This window comes from Ips typographus, linkage group LG2, assembly GCF_016097725.1.
Source record: "Ips typographus isolate SLU linkage group LG2, UJ_Ityp_2.0, whole genome shotgun sequence".
Taxonomy (NCBI): Eukaryota; Metazoa; Arthropoda; class Insecta; order Coleoptera; family Curculionidae; genus Ips; species Ips typographus.
The window spans coordinates 3,349,551-3,370,071 of record NC_138423.1 but is presented as its reverse complement, the minus strand read 5'-3'; the positions used below and the strand labels follow the sequence as shown (position 1 = coordinate 3,370,071).

At 33.3% G+C, this 20,521-nt stretch overlaps 1 protein-coding gene across 4 annotated transcripts in view; it reads right to left on the bottom strand.

Moving 5' to 3' along the window:
• The window catches only part of LOC145724450 (uncharacterized), a 28,005-nt gene extending 7,593 nt beyond the window's left edge, over nt 1-20,412 (bottom strand). For 2 of the 4 annotated variants that reach the window (XM_081972724.1, XM_081972727.1), the window contains exons 1-8: nt 19,881-20,025; nt 17,405-17,493; nt 13,388-13,470; nt 13,196-13,320; nt 13,023-13,146; nt 12,809-12,963; nt 12,480-12,635; nt 899-1,753 (exon numbers count right to left, since the gene is read on the bottom strand). In XM_081972724.1, the coding sequence (XP_081828850.1) occupies nt 899-1,753; nt 12,480-12,635; nt 12,809-12,963; nt 13,023-13,146; nt 13,196-13,320; nt 13,388-13,470; nt 17,405-17,493; nt 19,881-19,904 (1,611 nt within the window). In that variant the 5' untranslated portion in view covers nt 19,905-20,025. Of the gene's footprint in view, nt 1-898; nt 1,754-12,479; nt 12,636-12,808; nt 12,964-13,022; nt 13,147-13,195; nt 13,321-13,387; nt 13,471-17,404; nt 17,494-19,880; nt 20,026-20,277 lie in introns of those variants that run through there. The other 2 variants (XM_081972725.1, XM_081972726.1) reach the window with 2 other exon arrangements.
• Nucleotides 20,413-20,521: the final 109 nt, after the last annotated feature.

Sequence of the window (20,521 nt, the reverse complement as noted above, 5' to 3'; positions counted from 1 at the left end):
TCGAAGAAAATGAAAAGCAAAGTAAAAAGCACGAAAAGTTAGTTTTCAAGACAATTTTCATGAATCTAATGTCAATGTCCTGCATCTAAGACTATTTTCAAGACTAAAATATTGAAACTTGTCTTCAAATTATGAAAACTTACTTCAAATGCAAATTCTAAGCTTCTGACGTCACTTTTCATTAGTTCAGTCACATTTTGGGGTTCAAGTCAATTTTTAAGGTTTAAATGTATGAATTTGTAGTAACAAGTTCTTGAAGAAGTAGTTTTTATGTCTACAAGGCAATTTTTAGTATTAAAGTCTTTCGATTTGCATGAAAAGTCAATTTTCAAAACTAAAGTCTTTCAGTTTGTCTGGAAACTATGAAAACTGGCTACAATAATATTTTTTAAACTTTTTAAGTGAATTTTCCGTTTCCAATACAATTTTTAAGTTGGGTTGGGTTAGTTTTGGGTCTTTGACCGTAATAACGTGTAATAAAGTGCTTGTTCCAAATTTGATCAATATTGCTCCAACGGTCTGACAGTTATGACAAAAAAAAAACGATTTTTTAAACAGAAATTTGAAGGACTGTATTTTCCTTAGGAAGCACTTTTCAGGAAAATGACATAATGAATGTCAACTTTTTTTTTAATTGGCTATGGATTGGTGAATTATTGACATTTAAAACTTGACCACCCTGTATATACAGTACAGCAAAATGTTCTGTCTATGTGCAATACTGTCTATTTCCAATCACCCTTTTTTATGTCTTATTAAGTTTTTAATAACATTAATCGGGCCTTTTCCAATATTAACACCCAGCACCATGAAATATTTATGCTATTGTTTAAAATCTAACTGAATTGACTACCTGGTGATCGTTTATTTACACCAACTACAACAAAAATTCACTCACATTGGGGTTTTGTGGCGGTAGTTGAGCCCCATCACCGGTCGGATTGGTTTCCTGTATCGGTCTGGTGTTATCGTGCTGTTCTTTAGCTTTGACAATTAAACCTTGCAATAAACTGGTCAACATTTCAATGTTGGCACCCCCAGCTTGCCCTTGAGTTTGAGTATTTTGAGACGTCGGTTGTGGCGTTTGCGTTTGTTGTGGATTCTGTTGGTTTTGATTGGAAGATAGAATATTTGAGAGTAATCCAGATAGGACATCACCACCTGCTTGACTTTGGGGGGGTTGGCTTTGCGGTTGATTTCCTCCCGGTTGGTTATTTGATGCTAAAAGTCCGGACAGAATCCCAGACAAGTCAAGACCTTGTCCAGATTGCGCTGGTCCGGTAGGGTTTTGTGGCTGTACTGGCTGATTTCCTCCTTGTTGGTTATTTGAGGATAACAAACCAGACAAAATTCCGGACAAATCAAGACCTTGTCCTTGTCCAGTCTGAGCTGGTGGAGGCGCAGCAGGGTTTCGTGGTTGTCCCTGATTGCTTAGAAAACTGGATAAAATGCCGGACAACACATCTGCACCTCCGGATTGTGCGTTTTGGGGTTGGTTTGCTCGATTATCACCCCCATTTCCTCCCATCAAACCCATTAGAAGGCTTCCTATTGAGCCAGCACCCTGATCTGCTGAAGGGTTTGGTTGATTTGCACTTGGGGGGAGTGTAGGTTGGGGCCCGGAAGTGATTGTCCCTCCCGATCCAGCTATCAGATCACTTAATGTAGAGTCTTGCGGATTTTGTGGTCCTCCACTTTGAGGTGGTAGTTGAGTGGTTTCTTGAGTGGGTAAATCAGGATATATGCCGTAACGCTGAGAGAAAATTTACTAAGTGAAATAAAAGTTACAACTGCAATTACATTTACCAAAAATTCGTAGTCTGTACGATTTTTAAAAAGTGTTTTCTCCATTTATTCAGAATAGTTGAAAGTAATCTCACATAATACACTCTTAATTGCAGGTATTTGTCAAAAAAACTGTAGCTGGATAAATAAACAATCACCAATTTTTTCACCATCTTAAATGACTAAAATTATAAATAAATCTTTCTGAAAGAACACCTAAATTACGTACATAGTTTGTGGCAAATATGCAGCTTCTCCGTTGTTCTCAGAAATTATTTACAAAGTCTCAAATAATTACATCAGATTGAATGTACTGCCATGATTACCATTGTTCTACAGGGTGGTCCAGTTTTAAATGTCAATAATTCACCAATCCATAGCCAATTAAAAAATAAGTTGACATTCATTATGTCATTTTCCTGAAAAGTGCTTCCTAAGCAAAATACAGTCCTTCAAATTTCTGTTTAAAAAATCGTTTTTTTGTCATAACTGTCAGACCGTTGGAGCAATATTGATCAAATTTGGAACAAGCACTTTATTACACGTTATTACGGTCAAAGACCCAAAACTAACCCAACCCAACTTAAAAATTGTCTTGGAAACGGAAAATTCACTTAAGAAGTTTAAAAATATTATTGTAGCCATTTTTCATAGTTTTCTGACAAACTAAAAGACTTTAGTTTTGAAAATTGAATTAGAAAAGATAAAAATTTCAGAAGCTTAAAAGTTGTGTTTGTAACCTGTTTTCATGCAAATCGAGAGACTTTAATACTAAAAATTGACTTGTAGACATAAAAACTACTTTTTCAAGAATTTGTTACAACAAATTCATACATTTAAACCTTAAAAATTGACTTGAACCCCAAAATGTGACTGAACTAATGAAAAGTGACATCAGAAGCTTAAAATTTGCATTTGAAGTAAGTTTTCATAATTTGAAGACAAATTTCAATATTTTAGTCTTGAAAATAGTCTTAGATGCAGGACATTGACATTAGATTCATGAAAATTGTCTTGAAAACAAACTTTTCGTGCTTTTTACTTTGCTTTTCATTTTCTTCGACTTCTGGATAATTTTTAGTGCTTCAAACTGCTTTCAGCTTGGAAAATCGAGTTTCAAGACTATCTTCACCAAGTTATTGACATAGCAAACTTAAAAAACATTTTTTACATTCTTCATAGACTTAAAATGGCATTCCAAGCTTTGTCACTATTAAATCGACTTCTAGACACCTCAGTGCTAAAAATTCGGGTATTTCTTAATAAACTAGAATCGTTTTTAGTGTTTTAAGGCTGTTTTCAGTGCCTCAAATCGAGTTTCAAGACTATCTTTACAAAGTTTTTGACTTATCAGGCCTAAAAGCCAGTGTGTCCACTGACCATAGTCTTGAAAATGTTATTTCAATCTTCTTCACTATTAAATTGACCTCTACACTCATAGGTGCAATAAATTGTAGCATCTCTAAGAAATTCAGTTTTTAGTGCTTTTTAATACTGAAAAATCGAGTTTAAGACTATTTCCAAAAGTCAAGTTTCTTCAGTAATAAAAGTAAAAAATTTTGGTACCAAATGCTACAATAATAGTCTTGAGAACTAATTTTTAGAAATAAAATTGTCCGAAAATTAAATTTACTTCTAGACTTGTTGTCCAGTCCAGAAAATTGAGTTGTACACCAATTAAAGTCTTGAAAATATACTTTTGGACTCTCTTTAGTCCTAGTAAAGTCAGTTCTAGCATTAATAGTCAACTTTTATATTATTTTTAGTAGTAAAAAATGAGTTTCATGCACAATACAATCTTTGTCTTGATTTCCGGACTTTTTTTAGTTCTTGAATGCCAGTTTCAGACACTCAACCAGGATGGCAGTCTAAGAAAGCGAATCATAAGACCATTCCTAGTAGTAAAAAGTAAGTTTTTAGACTATTCAGTACAAATTTGGACTTTCACAAGTCTTGAATGTTCAGTTTTAAACTATAAAACGATTTTTTAAATGGAAATTTGGAGGACTGTATCTTCCTTAGGAAACGTTTTTCAAAAAAATGACATAATGCAAGTCAACTTATTTTTTGATTAGCTATCAAATGGTGAATTATTGACACTTAAAACTGGACCACCCTGTATAATAGACAGAAAATCTCTATATTTTTATACACCACCTTTATTTTATTCTCTTCAATTTTGTTTTCAAAATCTTTACAAACTCTATTTTGTTGTTCGTTAACTATAATGACGCTCAAAACTGATACGTTAGATAAAATTGTAGAAATTTGAAATATAACAAAAGTTGAACAGAAAAATATATTCAGAATTTTTTTGAGAAATCATAAATGATATAGAATATTGGACGTTTTATATGTAAATATACTAAGTTCAAAATACTGAATCTTTTCATATCTTTGTAACACATTTTTGTTAGCCCTGTTAATTTATTGGTGTTATTTTGTTAAGTGGACTCACAGCTGAGTATGACCCAATGGTCATGGTAATAGAAGCATCTGGTATGCCAATCACAAGGGATTTTATCAAACTAAAGATGATAAATGCAAGATTAAAGAAGAATCTGCATTTACAGTGAAGAAAAAGGGTTCAAAATTTAACAACAAATATCAGTGTTTTAATTGTGGACAAAAGGGACATTTTAAAAATCAGTGTCCAGCCAATCAGTTTGGACAGTCCAGAAATCCAAATCAAGGTGATAGAAGTCGAAATCAGTCTAAAACCAAGGACAATTCTTTCCAAACACTTCTCAGAAGGTCAATGTACTTCAGGAGTATGGTACATTTCTTCAGGTGCAACATCCCACATGACTTTTGAAAAAGAAATTCTGAATAGTTTTGTTCAAAAGCAAAAGTCTGACATTATAGTTGCCAATGGACAAAAACTTTAAATTGCTGGTGTTGGTAGCACTTCAAATGGTGCAAAGACAATATCAGACATAGTTTATATACCTAACCTGCATGCTAACTTGTTATCTGTTAGCAAAATGGTGGAAAAAGGACATACAATAGTGTTTAGTGACATCTATGATGCAGATGATTTCCAAGTAAGTGAAACAGTTGTAGTAAATGTCAATTTTGAAAGACAAATTCTATCAGTTACTTACCAATCAAGTCAGAGCAGGTTTTTATGACTATAAATAATTCAGAAGAGTTATGGCATAGAAGATTGGGCCACTACATCAAATCATTGTTAAGGAAAGGACTGGCAATGGGAGTTTCTTATAGTGAAGTTGAAACTGGAGAAAATTGCATTGTTTGCTTACAGAGAAAGCAAAGCAGGCAACCTTTCAAAAATACTGGTGGACGGCGTGCAAAACAAGTATTAGAACTTGTACATTCTGATTTATGTGGACCAATGCCAGATGATTTCAGTAGAAAAATATTTGTATACCTTCTGGCCAATAAATCAGAAGTATTCAACAAATTTAAGTCACACCACAGACAGTGGCACAGAATATGTGAATCAGGCATTAAGAGAGTTTTTAAATCACAGTGGAATTATACATGAATCCAACAAAATGGTGTAGCTGAGAGAGTTAATGGGACACTTCTAGAGAAAGCTAGATGTTTAATTCATGAGTCAAAGGTAGATGAACGTATATGGGCAGAAGCTGTTAATACAGCAGTTTATTTGAAGAATCGTTCACCACACAAAGCAATCCCTGGAAGTACCCCTGAAGAAAAATGGACCGGACAAAAATCGAGATGGGAACACTTAAAAGTGTTTGGATGTTTTGCTCAAGCTCGTGTTTCAGTTGTGCTTAGGTAAAAGCTTGATTCCAAAAGCAAAGATTACATATTTATTGGATATTGCACTGAAACTAAAGGCTACAGGTTATTTGATCTAAACAAACCTGGAGACATAATAAAGTCACTTGATGTAGTGTTCTTTGAAAATGTTTTCCCGTTTGCAAAGAAATCCGATTCACATGAAGAAAGTACCACTAATGATGCAGTACAAGTTAACATATTGAACTCACATACTGATGTTGAACCAGAAGATCAGAAACCACAGGAGGATGAAGAAGATTCTGCAGATGAATATGAAGGAATCCAAGATGAGAATGCTGAGAAAGTCAGAATTTTGGTGATTTAGTTGAAAAGATCAAATAGGGTTCATATTGGGAAACAATTTTCATGTTTCAGAGTAATCATTGAGTACTTTTGATGAACCAATGACAGTAAAAGAAGCCTTAGCTAGTCCAAAAAGTAAGGAATGGAAAGAAGCAATGGATCAAGAATACAAGGCAATGAAGGAACATAAAGTTTGGACACTTGTTGACAAGCCAAAGAACAAGACAGTTGTACAATGTAAATGGGTTTTCAAACTTAAACGAGATTTAAATGGTGAACCAATTGGGTTAGGTTAGGACAAAAGACAATTTTCATTCAAAAGCGTCCAATTTGGCCCATTCTATACAGGAAACATTACATAGAATCCGATGCAGAATTCAAAACTACAAATAACTGCTTATTATGTTATATTATTGTTGTTTTTCCTTAAAGTGTATTGTCGTAACTTCACATTTCTTAGCTTTCGCTAAGACACATTTCTTAGGGCTGCATACTTCTTATCATAAATTACATCTTTATTATCCAAGTGTGACGAAAATCGTTATTATCATCATAACCATGCATTAAAAAAGGTTAGCAATATAATGTTAGAGTTTTTGCATGCAAAGCTACGCTCAATTAGATAGTTAGAATGTGTGAGTAATGTTGTTTTTAAATTGGCTTTGTTGTCAGAAAAAGATGGATGACTCAAGGGGTCATATTTTGCTCAGTTGCACCAGAAAATGCCATAAGTAATGATTTCTGAGCAATTCTATTCATTGGTCAACAATGTTGGCAAGGAAACTTGCAGACTGATTGTAGAGTGCCGATTACTTTTTGTACACACAACTAATCAGCAGAAATGCCGAATTACTAGACACTTGACAGTGACTTACTAAGCTAATACAGTAGGTTGGAGCAAGCAAATCTAGTATTTTAATTTAAAATATAAGGAACAATTCTGTATTCACTTAAAATTTAAATGAAAATGGAAAAAAGTTCTCCAGTTTATTCTGCAATTCGAACCTGTCCCGTGTTATGAGGAAAGAATTTTGAAATTCGTGATTTAGTTACGAAACTGAAGTAAGATCAAACAAACTTGTAGAGTCATATAAATTAGGGCTAGAGTATTATATTAGTATATTAGGGCTACAAATACACTTTTAAAAAAAGAAAGAAGGGAGTAAGTTAGAGTAACAAAAATATCTGCAAATTATTATATTATACAGGGTGTTTCAGGTTTTAATACACTAATTTAAGTTTTAGTTGTAGGCCTCTAAACTTTTTTTCCAGTGTTCGATTTAGACACTTTTTGTTTGTTTTTTAAGCAAATTGCATTTTTATGTTCTGAAAAGATCTCAATTTTATAATGCACATTGGCAGAGAAATTGGGTTGTTTTTTTCTGATAAATTTGTAATTTTCAAAAATAGGAAGCATAAAAGTTTCTAAATTGAACCAGAAATTTGAATCTTTTATAAAAAAAATCATTGGGGCACCAGGAAAGAAGCTTGTGGAAAAAGAGGTCCAAATACCAAAAATATACTGTAGAATTTTGCAAAAAGTTGGCTTATCCAATCCATGTATTTCTATATTTCTTTAACTGGATTTCTGGAATTAATAGTTTACATAGCAAACTATAGTTATTTTCAGACGTAGAATACGAGGTTAACGGAAAAGTTAGCCAGTTTCGTCCTGTACTAAAAAATAATTATTGTAAAGTTTTCTGGTGTTAAAATTAAATAATTTGTTGACAAATTTACATATCCCCTATAAAAACGTGTTAAGTGATTGTAAGACTAGAAAAAAACTACTAAATCTAGCTGCTGCTGTGTGTGTAATTAAGACAGAAAAAATTCGCTAAATATACATGCAGTCAGGACAACAAAAGTAATATTTAGCTCTATTATTACTACTTATTAGCACAGCGACGAATTAGATTTTTTTGGTCATTTCTAATGTCGTTTATTATGGCTCTTTCACAAAGGACGTAAACAAAAAGTTTCAGTCAATCTTTATCAACATTATGTATAAGTTATGAATTAATTAACTTATTAGAACTCACTAACATGTTACGTTCACTGTGAAAGAAACATTAATCTGCAAAACGATGTCAATAAGTAGCTTTACTTTTCAAAGTTACGGACTTTCTACAAAGCATAGGAAACATACGCTATGTTTGCTATTTTAAATTCTACTTTTCAAAAGCTCTCCGTTATTTTGACAGATAGTGTTCCACCTATATTAGCATTGAAATCAATGCTTCAAAAATAACTAATAATGAGCATAAATTTACCGTAACCGGTTATGGTTAGTCAGTGTGACAGGAAAATTTACCAATTTTACTAGTAAATTTCAATTTGACCAGTAAATTTATGTGTCTAATAATTGAAATTTGCTTGAAAGAGATCATTTTCCTGTCATGGCTGTCATTAATTTCCATTAAGTTATTTTATGTCAATATTGTCAAAATAAAATACTGTTTTTTTGTTTTTTATTGTTTTAGACAGTTTAGTTTATCAATAATAAAATAAATAAAGTAAAACATTTCTGACAAAGTAATTCTTGTACCAAATGAATTCCAATCATATATTTTTTTATGAACAAAGTAGTCTTTTGTAAAAAAATACATTTTTCAGCTTTTTGTCACTTTTCCTTATTAAGTGATGTTAAATTATGACTTAATATGACTTTGAAATAATATGTTTTTGAGATGAGAAAATAGGCGAATTTCAAGATATTATTTACTTTATTATTTACAAACCTACATTTGTCAAAATAACTGTCACTAATCTCAGAAACACGTCTTGTTTCGAAAACTGTGTTACAACTAATTCTTGCAAATTCTGATAGTTCATCACATCAGTGACAGTCGACGTGGCTTATCGAGGATTATTTAGCTAGACAGTCACGTGACCACTGTCAAAATTACTGTCATACACCTCAGAAACACGTTTGGTATCGAATCCTGCACGAAAACTTTTCTAAACCCTGATTTTTGTAACTTTTGAGCACAGTTTGACAGTCAGAGACAAATATGCCTGTAAATCCCACTTGGAGTGAGAAACTTACTGTTTTAAGCACATTTTTGGCATCGTAATTAAATTTCCTATCTAATAACCTGAGAAACACTACAAAATTTGGTACAGTCAGGTAGAAAAGCAGTCAAAGTTTGAACTGGCAAAAACGCAGTCTGAAAGGACCATCAGAGACAAAATTGCCTGTAAGACTCACTTAGAGTGAGAAAATGACTGTTTTAAGCACATTTTTGGAATCCTTATTAAATTTTTTATCCAATAACATAAAAAAATACTACAAAATTTGGTATAGTCAGAGAGAAAAGCAGTATCGAAGTTTGAACTGTCAGAAACACAGTTTCAAAGGACAGTCAAGGACAAAATCGCCTGTAAATCCCACTTGGAGTGAGAAACTGACTGTTTTAAGCACATTATTGGCATCTTCATTAAATTTCCTACCTAATAACCTGAGAAACACTACAAAATTTGGTGCAGTCAGGAAGAAGAGCAGTGTCAAAGCTTGAACTGACAGAAACACAGTTTGAAAGGACAGTAAAGACCAAAATCGTCTGCAAAACCAACTTGGAGTGAGAAACTGACTGTTGTAGCACATTTTTGGCATCTTCATTAAATTTCTTATCTAATAACCTGAGAAACACTACAAAATTTGGTACAGTCAGGGAGAAAAGCAGTGTCAAAGTTTGAACTGACAGAAACACAGTTTGAAAAGACAGTCAAGACCAAAATCGTCTGCAAAACCAACTTGGAGTGAAAAAATTCCGTTTTAAGCACATTTTTGGAATCCTCATTATATTTCCTATTTTGCAGCTTGAAAGAACAGTAAAAAATTTAGTACAGTTAGGGAGAAAAGTGGTGCAAAGTTTGAACTGCCAGAAACACACTTTCAAAGGACACTCAAGGACAAAATCGCCTGTAAATCCCACTTGGAGTGAAAAACTGACTGTTTTAAGCACATTTTTGGCATCGTCATTAAATTTCCTATCTAATAACCTGAGAAACACTACAAAATTTGGTACAGTCAGGTAGAAAAGCAGTGTCAAAGTTTGAACTGGCAAAAACGCAGTCTGAAAGGACAATCAGAGACAAAATTGCCTGTAAGACTCACTTGGAGTGAGAAAATGACTGTTTTAAGCACATTTTTGGAATCCTTATTAAATTTTTTATCCAATAACATAAAAAAATACTACAAAATTTGGTATAGTCAGAGAGAAAAGCAGTATCGAAGTTTGAACTGTCAGAAACACAGTTTCAAAGGACAGTCAAGAACAAAATCGCCTGTAAATCCCACTTGGAGTGAGAAACTGACTGTTTTAAGCACATTATTGGCATCTTCATTAAATTTCCTATCTAATAACCTGGAAAACTACCAAATTTGGTGCAGTCAGGAAGAAAAGCAGTGTCAAAGTTTGAACTGACAGAAACACAGTTTGAAAGGACAGTAAGGACCAAAATCGTCTGCAAAACCAACTTGGAGTGAGAAACTGACTGTTTTAGCACATTTTTGGCATCTTCATTAAATTTCCTATCTAATAACCTGAGAAACACTACAAAATTTGGTACAGTCAGGTAGAAAAGCAGTGTCAAATTTTGAACTGCCAGAAACAGTTTCAAAAAACAGTCAAGGACAAAATCGTCTGTAAAACCCACATGGAGTGAGAAACTGACTGTTTTAAGCACATTTTTGGCATCTTTATTAAATTTCCTATCTAGTAACCTGAGAAATACTACAAAATTTGGTACAGTCAGGGAGAAAAGCAGTGTCAAAGTTTGAACTGACAGAAACACAGTTTCAAAATACAGTCAAGGACAAAATCATCTGCAAAACCAACTTGGAGTGAGAAACTGACTGTTTTAGCACATTTTTGGCATCTTCATTAAATTTTCTATCTAATAACCTACCAAAACACTACAAAATTTGGTAAAGTCCGGGGGAAAAGTGGTGTCAAATTTTGAATTGACAGAAACACAGTTTGAAAGGACAGTCAGAGACAAAATCGCTTGTAAGACCCACTTGGAGTATAAAAATGACTGTTTTAAGCACATTTTTGGAATCCTCATTGAATTTTCTATCTAGAAACCTGAAAAAACACTAAAAAATTTGGTACAGCCAGGTAGAAAAGCAGTGTCAAAGTTTGAACTGGCAAAAACGCAGTCTGAAAGGACAATCAGAGACAAAATTGCCTGTAAGACTCACTTGGAGTGAGAAAATGACTGTTTTAAGCACATTTTTTGAATCCTTATTAAATTTTTTATCCAATAACATAAAAAAACTACTACAAAATTTGGTATAGTCAGAGAGAAAAGCAGTATCGAAGTTTGAACTGTCAGAAACACAGTTTCAAAGGAGAGTCAAAGACAAAATCGCCTGTAAATCCCACTTGGAGTGAGAAACTGACTTTAAGCACATTATTGACATCTTCATTAAATTTCCTATCTAGTAACCTGAGAAACACTACAAAATTTGGTGCAGCCAGGAAGAAAAGCAGTGTCAAAGTTTGAACTGACAGAAATACAGTTTGAAAAGACAGTCAGGACCAAAATCGTCTGCAAAACCAACTTGGAGTAAGAAACTGACTGTTTTAAGCACATTTTTGACATCTTCATTAAATTTCCTATCTAGTAACCTGAGAAACACTACAAAATTTGGTACAGTCAGGGAGAAAAGCAGTGTCAAAGTTTGAACTGACAGAAACACAGTTTGAAAGGACAGTAAGGACCAAAATCGTCTGCAAAACCAACTTGGAGTGAGAAACTGACTGTTTTAGCACATTTTTGGCATCTTTATAAATTTCCTATCTAGTAACCTGAGAAACACTACAAGATTTGGTACAGTCAGGGAGAAAAGCAGTGTCAAATTTTGAACTGCCAGAAACACAGTTTGAAAAGACAGTCAGGACCAAAATCGTCTGCAAAACCAACTTGGAGTGAAAAAATTACTGTTTTAAGCACATTTTAGGAATCGTCATTAAATTTCCCATCAAATAACCTAACAAAACACTACAAAATTTGGTACAGTCAGGGAGAAACGCAGTGTCAAAGTTTACACTGACAGAAACACAATTTGAAAGGACAGTCAGAGACAAAATCGCTTGTAAGACCCACTTGGGTTAAGAAAATGACTGTGAAGAAAATGAATGAACTAAATGAACTCTCTTAAAGAAGAGATGATTTTATGTTACGTTAAAAAGTAAATATTATAATAACTTAGACAAATTAGTCTAATAAGAATATCTAACATTTTCTAGAAGCGAAAAAAGTGCTACATTAACATAATAATAAAGCACGCAATTCTAATAATTTCTTAATGCATTACTATTACTACAAATTGTTACTTACCTACTTACGTCATTTGATTGAATTTTACGCTATAAGCAATTATTGATGATGAAAAACCTGATGATTGTTTATTACAAACTTACCGACGATCAGTATTGACTCATGTTCGGCCAAACCACGTCACAACAAAAAATAAGTGTGCTCTAACCCCGTTAATAATGTTTAGTAGCCGATATAAGCATATTTTTTACAAATCACAAAGGTGGCGAAGCCAAATTTAGGTAATTAACACAACACAACAAAATCCACACCTTTTTACTAATACTTACAGCGTTTTGAGGTGCGTAGCCTTGAGGTTGATTCGATTGGCCTCCGGAGGGCAGAATGCTGGACATTATTTTCTCCGCGGCTCCGCTGGCAATGGCCCCAGCCAAAATTTCTTGGGCTTTGTCGAAGAATCCAGCAAATTCTGATTGCTGTTGAGCCTAAATTACAGTAAAAAATTGATATAGATTAAGTAGTTTGAACAAAATTAATTAAGTTTAGTTGGAAAACCATACAAAAATATGTTGTTTGATCCAGTTTTTGTGTGATTTCTAAATTATTTCAGCAACAAAATATTTAATTATAAGTTTAGTAAAATGCTGTAGAGAATTACCCCTGGAGGTGGTGGAGGTCCATATCCGCCGTAGTTTGGAGGAGGTCCGTAACTTCCAGGAGGAGGACCGTACTGAGGTCCTCCAAATTGTGGAGGAGGCCCTGCTTGCGGACCTTCTGCGTTGACATTTGAAGCTTGAGTTGCGGTTTCACTGCCTTTTGTATATAAAAAAACACAATTAACTAAGACAACAAACACACATTTGCAAATATACCTAGAACAATACCCTCAAAAGATATTAGAGTTAAACTGACATCACCGTCGACTAGTAGGTGTGTAACTTCTTGGTAAGAGATTCGGTGCGGAAATTCGCAAAAGTGTTGACCGTTTACAGCAACCTAAAAGTGTTTAAATTACGACCTATAAGGTCTCCAAAGTCTTACTTGCCTTGTAATGGTGTGGGTCAACCAAAATAATCATTTCAAAACTTTGGGCCTGGCCGATCGGAAGTTTGCCACTGCCTTGTTCATCACCCCATGTCCCATCTTTGTAAGTGTTTCTGGCAATGTAACCTTTAAAACATGACGCGGAAGTTCCAAAATTATTAAAACTATAAAAATAGATGAGATAGAATATTACCTTGATTCAGACGAACGGAAATATGTAAGGCTGTATCGTCACGTGGTTTCGAGTTAGGACCAGTGGCAAAATTTATATTAAATCTAAAATAAATTAACCCATGTCATATTACATAATACTCTAATTGGAGATATGTCAAGAGACATAATTTAAAGAAAACAGTTAAAGAAAAAGACAATTTATCAAAATACAGTATACCTATAATAGGGTTGCAGACTTTTTTTCATTCTGTTAAATTGATTAATTACATAGGTAATATGAAAAGTAGTTTTGTAAAGTTTTCTCTATTTCTGCCAAGTAATAACGAATTTATCAGCAATTGAAGTTTAAACGCAAACCAAGGGCGCCAAATCGACGAATTTCGGTTTAAGTGCCGTGTGACGTCACGAGGCACGTTTTAGTTCGGCCGCGTTTAGCGCTTGTGGTGTTACCGTTTTTAGTGTAATTATTAATTCTCCCTTTGCTTGTTTCTCAATTATCATTGAAGGAAAATGGTTTTTCATTAGTATAAATGGTGTCAGGTGCACGAGTCTTTACCAGGAAACATTATAATTAAAGTGCCATTAAACAAAGAAAAGTTTTTTAGATAGAATATGAAAGTAGCTCAATTTCCTCAAATTTTTAGAATCTTTGTAGGTGTAAAGAAGTTTTTGTTAGTATTTAGAGGCGCGTCTGGCCTTTATATTTGTTAGGAGGTTTTCGATAATAATTATAAACTTCTGGTCATTTTAAAATGTTTTTCTAAGGTTTAGGACAATTGAAAAGGCCTCTGACAATCTTTAGAAGCCTCTGGTCATTATAAACGAATTTTCTAAGGGTTAGGACACTTGTAGAAGCTTCTGGCCATTTTAAATCATTTTTTGAAGGTTTAGGACACTTGTAGAGTTTTCTAACAATTTTTAAGAAGTTTTCGATAATATTATTAACTTCTGGTCATTTTAAAATGGATTTCTAAGGTTTAGGACAATTGAAAAAGCCTCTGACAATCTTTAGAAAGTATTTAGAAGCCTCTGGTCATTATAAACACATTTTCTAAGGGTTAGGACACTTGTAGAAGCTTCTGGCCATTTTAAACGATTTTTTGAAGGTTTAGGACACTTGTAGAGTCTTCTAACAATTTTTAGGAGATTTTCGATAATATTAATAACTTCTGGTCATTTTAAAATGGTTTTCTAAGGTTTAGGACAATTGAAAAGGCCTCTGACAATCTTTAGAAGCCTCTGGTCATTATAAACAAATTTTCTAAGGGTTAGGACACTTGTAGAAGCTTCTGGCCATTTTAAACGATTTTTTGAAGATTTAGGACACTTCTAGAGTCTTCTAACAATTTTTAGGAGGTTTTTGTTAATATTACTAAACTTCTGGTCATGTTAAAATGGATTTCTAAGGTTTAGGACAATTAAAAAGGACTCTGACAATCTTTAAAAGCCTCTGGTCATTATAAACGAAGTTTCTAAGGGTTTGGACGCTTCTAGTAACTTCTGGTCATTTTAAACGATTTTTTGAAGGTTTAGGAGACTTGTAGAGTCTTCTAACCATTTTTAGGAGGTTTTCGATAATATTAATAACTTCTGGTAATTATAAAATGGTTTTCTAAGGTTTAGGACAATTGAAAAGGCCTCTGACAATCTTTAGAAAGTATTTAGAAGCCTCTGGTCATTATAAACGAATTTTCTAAGGGTTAGGACACTTGTAGAAGCTTCTGGCTATTTTAAACAATTTTTTGAAGGTTTCAGACACTTGTAGAGTCTTCTAACAATTTTTGGGAGGTTTTCGATAATATTTAGAATTTTAGAAACTTCTGGTCATTTTAAAATGGTTTTCTAAGGTTTAGGACAATTGAAAAGTCCTCTGACAAACTTTAGGAAGCTTTCGAAAGTATTTAGAAGCCTCTGGTCATTATAAACACATTTTCTAAGGGTTAGGACACTTGTAGAAGCTTCTGGCCATTTTAAACGATTTTTTGAAGGTTTAGGACACTTGTAGAATCTTCTAACAATTTTTAGAAGGTTTTCGATAATATTTAGAATTTTAGAAACTTCTGGTCATTTTAAAATGGTTTTCTAAGGTTTAGGACAATTGAAAAGTCCTCTGACAAACTTTAGGAAGCTTTCGAAAGTATTTAGAAGCCTCTGGTCATTATAAACGAATGTTCTAAAGGTTAGAACACTTGTAGAAGCTTCTGGCTATTTTAAACGATGTTTTTAAGGTTTAGGACACTTGTAGAGTCTTCTAACAATTTTTAGGAGGTTTTCGATAATATTTAGAAACTTCTGGTCATTTTAAAATGTTTTTCTAAGGTTTAGAACAATTGAAAAGTCCTCTGACAAACTTTAGGAAGCTTTCGAAAGTATTTAGAAGCCTCTGGTCATTATAGACGAATATTCTAAAGGTTAGAACACTTGTAGAAGCTTCTGGCCATTTTAAACGATGTTTTTAAGGTTTAGGACACTTGTAGAGTTTTCTAACAATTTTTGGGAGGTTTTGGATAATTGGTAGAAACTTCTGGTCATTTTAAAATGGTTTTCTAAGTTAAGGACAATTGAAAAGGCCTCTGACAATCTTTGGAAGCCTCTGGCCATTATAAACGAATTTTCCAAGGGTTGGGACACTTGGAGGCTTCTGGCCATTTTAAATTATTTTTCTTAAACGACTTTTTCACAGTTAGGGACACTTGCAAAAGCCTATGACTATTTTAAACAGGTTTTCTGAGGTTTAGGACACTTATAGATAAAAATTGTGAGATAGATATCTCACAATTTTTTATTGGTTTTTGTTAGTATTTAAAGAGGCTTCTGACCATTTTAAATAATTTTGCTAAGGTTTAGGACACTTGTCTGGACACTCTTCTGACAGTTTTTGAAAGATTACAGTACATTGACAGTATTTAGTGCTACATGTCGGTGAAAAAGTATTAATGATGTAATAAATGAAGAAAATTAATGATGACTAACATTTTCTTTTAAATTAAAAATCGTCCTGTATTTTCTTAAAGGATTTTCATCCGCTTGATAATATTAAAACCACACCGGTCGCGAATTTCCTCCTCCTTAGTCCTTTGCGCTCAAGAAAGCTTGGTGATATCATGTATCAATTCTCTTGATTCTCTCTTTCCAGGCAGTTCTGTTCTGTGCCAGGTGTGCCGAATCCGGCAGACTATGGCCCACCATGTGTTTGACTTGGTCCACCCATCGCTTTGGTGATCGCCTACCTTCAACCCTTCCTTCCACGATTAGTCTTTCCATCGAGTCTGTCTAGAAATGTGTCCAAAATAGTTGATTGACTTCCTTTTGTGACTAATCAGGTGTTAATATGTAGTTCTTCTAGTATGGACACATTAATTGTGGGCAGGATTCGTCGGTAAACCCACATTTCGGTTGCGTTTCTTGCCATGACAAGCCTTCCTTTGATTTCCATTTTGCAACTTCCCGAATTTGTGATAATGGAACCAAGGTAATTAAACGTGTTAACCGTCTTGAAACCGAATGAGGTTGGTTGTTGTTCTGTCGATCTACAATCATTATTTTCGTTTTCTGTCTGCCGTTTAGATTTGAGTTTCGTAGAAATCTTCTGTGTTCTATAAGTCGAAAGGTTTCATCAGTCATCTAGTGTGGTTGAGGTCTTGATTTTGTGTCAGTTAATTGTGCTGTGGTATGTTTAATCCAGTTTCAGCTCTCTTCGGTCGCGAATTTGCTGATTAGGAATTCTAGACGACGGGACGTGCCTCGTGACGTAAGAGTTGTTTATACGTGATGCCATTTTTACGTTGTAAGCGATGACTTTTAGTCCTTTTTCTGTGAATCTGCTATTGGCACGTTTCTATAAATACGCTCATAATCAGAAAGAAAACCCCTAATTCGCTGCACTCAAAATTTAGCAATTCGGCAAAATCACACCTGCCTTGTTTGTCATTTTGAATTTTAATACTTATTTAGGCACAACAGTTTTACTACAAATGTCCGCAACTATTCAACGTTATAACAATTTGACAGAACAGTGAAACTGATTAATTATTACCTGTCGCTGTTAGGATGAGTCACTCCTTGAAAACGAATCATTTTTCCAGGTTGCAGTCCGGATGGAATCTCCCCAACAAAGGGCAAAGGCTGTAAAAAATAATATTTGAAAAATATAATGTTGAATATGTTTTAGCACTTCCGCAAATATACAGTTGTGTCCCAAATTGCTTCTACATGTATTGGGATCTCGAAAACGGTAAGAGCTACAGAGTCGGTTAAATGGGGAAAGTTTTAGAGAATTTTATGTGAAACTTATTTCCGGTTTCGAAACTAAATTATCTTTCTCCGTTTTCCGGAAAATTGGGAAAGCGTCAGAGGCTAGCTTAAGCACTCTTTAACAAAGCCAAGGAGAGTTTTGAAACTAAGACATTATTAAGGCACTTTAGATATGGATGATAACTTTGTAAATTCTTATGGGGGACTTCAAGATGGCGTCATCCATTTTTTTATAATTACGTCATCGTGTTCTACGTAAAAAAGTGCCTTAATAATGTCTTAGTTTCAAAACTCTCTTGGGCTTTGTTAAAGAGTGTTTAAAATGTAGCCTCTGACGTTTTCCCAATTTTCCGGAAAACGGAGAAAGATAATTTAATTTGGAAACCGGAAATAAGTTTCAGATAAAATTCTCTAAAACTTTCCCCATTTAACCGACTCTGTAGCTCTTACGGTTACAGAGATCCCAATACATGTAGAACCAATTTGGAACACACTGTATAGCACTCATGGTACTTGTCTTCTTTTGCATTGATACTTTTCACTTTTAGAGTATTTTTTTGTTTCTAAATTTTATAATAATTTGTGGATTTTAAATTTGGTTTAAATCAGCAAATTATAGATACCGACAGGCAAGTTTCTAAAACCTGATTATTTGACAATGTTCATTCCAAGTTCATATATGGAGGTAAAAATGAATTTTTGGCTTGCTTCAGTGTGTCGTTTCTCTTCCAGGCCAGGAAAAATAAACTGGGACACTGGAAATTGGTTTTCCAGATTTTGTTATAAATAATTCAGTCTAAAATTTTAATTATTACAAAAAATTCTACTTAATTGTTTTATTAACATTTCGAGTGTTCTTCATATTGATGAAGTATTTTTACACTAGTTTGAACAATTTTTTGTTAACTTCCTGACAGTTTTAGTAATAATTCCCACTAAAATTAGATAGTTCCAGAGATAATGATTTTTTTGTTTGGATGTCTTCTTTAGCATTTCCTTAAGTCCAGTTTGGTGCAAACCAGGGAAAGGACTGTCAATTGTGGATATATTATTCCTGACAGTTTTAGTAATAATTTACATTAAAATTCACCCCTGTACCTTTTATAATTCTAGAGATATTGATTTTTTTTTTATTTGGGTCTTCTTTAGCATTTCTTTAAATCCAGCCCTGTGTAAACCAAGGAGGAAAACAGAGGGTAAAACTGTCAATCTTGGGTATATTATTTCATCTCTGTACCTTTTGTAGTTCTGTCAGTAGGACTGTCAATTTTAGATATATTATAATACCTGACAACTTTAGTAATAATACACATCAAAATTCACCCCTGTACCTTTTATAGTTCCAGAGATATTTATTTGTTTGTTTGGATGTCTTCTTTGACATTTCCTTAAGTCTAGCCCTGTGAAAACCAGGAAAGGAGACAGGGTAAGACTATCAATTTCGGATATAATATTTCCACACTTTTCAGAATTTTCTCTATTTAAATAAATAAGGCATGCAAACAATGCTTCTAATTAAATTTAGGGGTATTTTTATAGACCATACTGTTTTTTCCTGTTTTTTTATAACATATTACTGTCTCCCATTTAAAATGTGATTTTTAGTCTGGATACCACCTGTCCTGTTTATTTAAAAATATTAAGTATTAAAAAATTAAAATTCTAAAATTCCATATTATGTAAAAGCTCACTATAGTAAGCTTATCAATAACATGATGATCCTCAATATGAGATGGATTATATTTAATATATTTTGATAGTATTTTAAGATTGTTATACAACTTGTACCTAATTTATTAAAACTATTTCAGTTAATCCAAGGGATTTCCATTTGATACTACTTAAAAAATTGATTGAGTTATCACAATTTTCCTTAATTTTGAATCCCTCAAACTCCCTGTCAGACACAAACCACTCACAGGATTTTATTAAAGTATTTGCCAATATTGTAAGTGTTTATTTAGTTAACCAATTTGTTTTGATGGATTCAGCTTCTATTTATTTTCTTTTTAACTAAAAATTTATATAACTGAAAAAAATGCACACATTGAACTTTTATTTAAATAGTCAAAAGTATAATTATTACACTACTTGTGATCTCTGAGAAGAGTTTTGATTCTAAACTTCCAGTATTAGCTTAATGTCTTGGATGTATGTCAGGCAAGAAAAAATTACAATAGATATGTTCAAATCATGTTGCAGTGGATGGTCATATAATTCCAAAAAATTAATGTTTAAACTAATCAGAGTATACTTACAGGATTGACAATTGGTTCAGCCATATTCCACCTGAAGTTTCGGCTACTTATTTAAAAAGAAAATCTGGAACAAAACCACAACAGTCTTAAATTATTACAATTTTAATACAAACACTATTCCCCACAAAATCAAATTACATTAGTAATGATGACTGAAAACATTAGTAGTCCATAGAAATGAAACCCATTAAAACAGTGGGGGTAAGGTTAAACCGGACTCTTTTGGAATGATGCAATCCCTATTTATAGGATCTTATTGAATTTATTTAGCTTTTCAAGAAACAGAGAATTCTTTATTACCACACCACTGAAAATAGATATGGTTCAAACAACTGATGCAGCGAAAACAATCCGTAAAGTGTAATTTGAAGTTTAAATGTGTTTTAATTGTTATTACCTTCAAATATTGATTATAACGGGGATAATTAATGGTACTGACCTTGTTTGAATAAATTTTAACTTTGGATATGTTCAAAATCCTAACAAACCCACATAACAAAAACAAACAGAAGTGTCAAAATCAGCTGTTTGGTTATTTTGGTTTTTAGCTGTCAAATGCATTCCTGTCACGTGATCATTCTATTGCCTAATTGCAAGTAAGGTCATGTGACTAAATGTTTTTTTCCGAATGCTTGTCAACT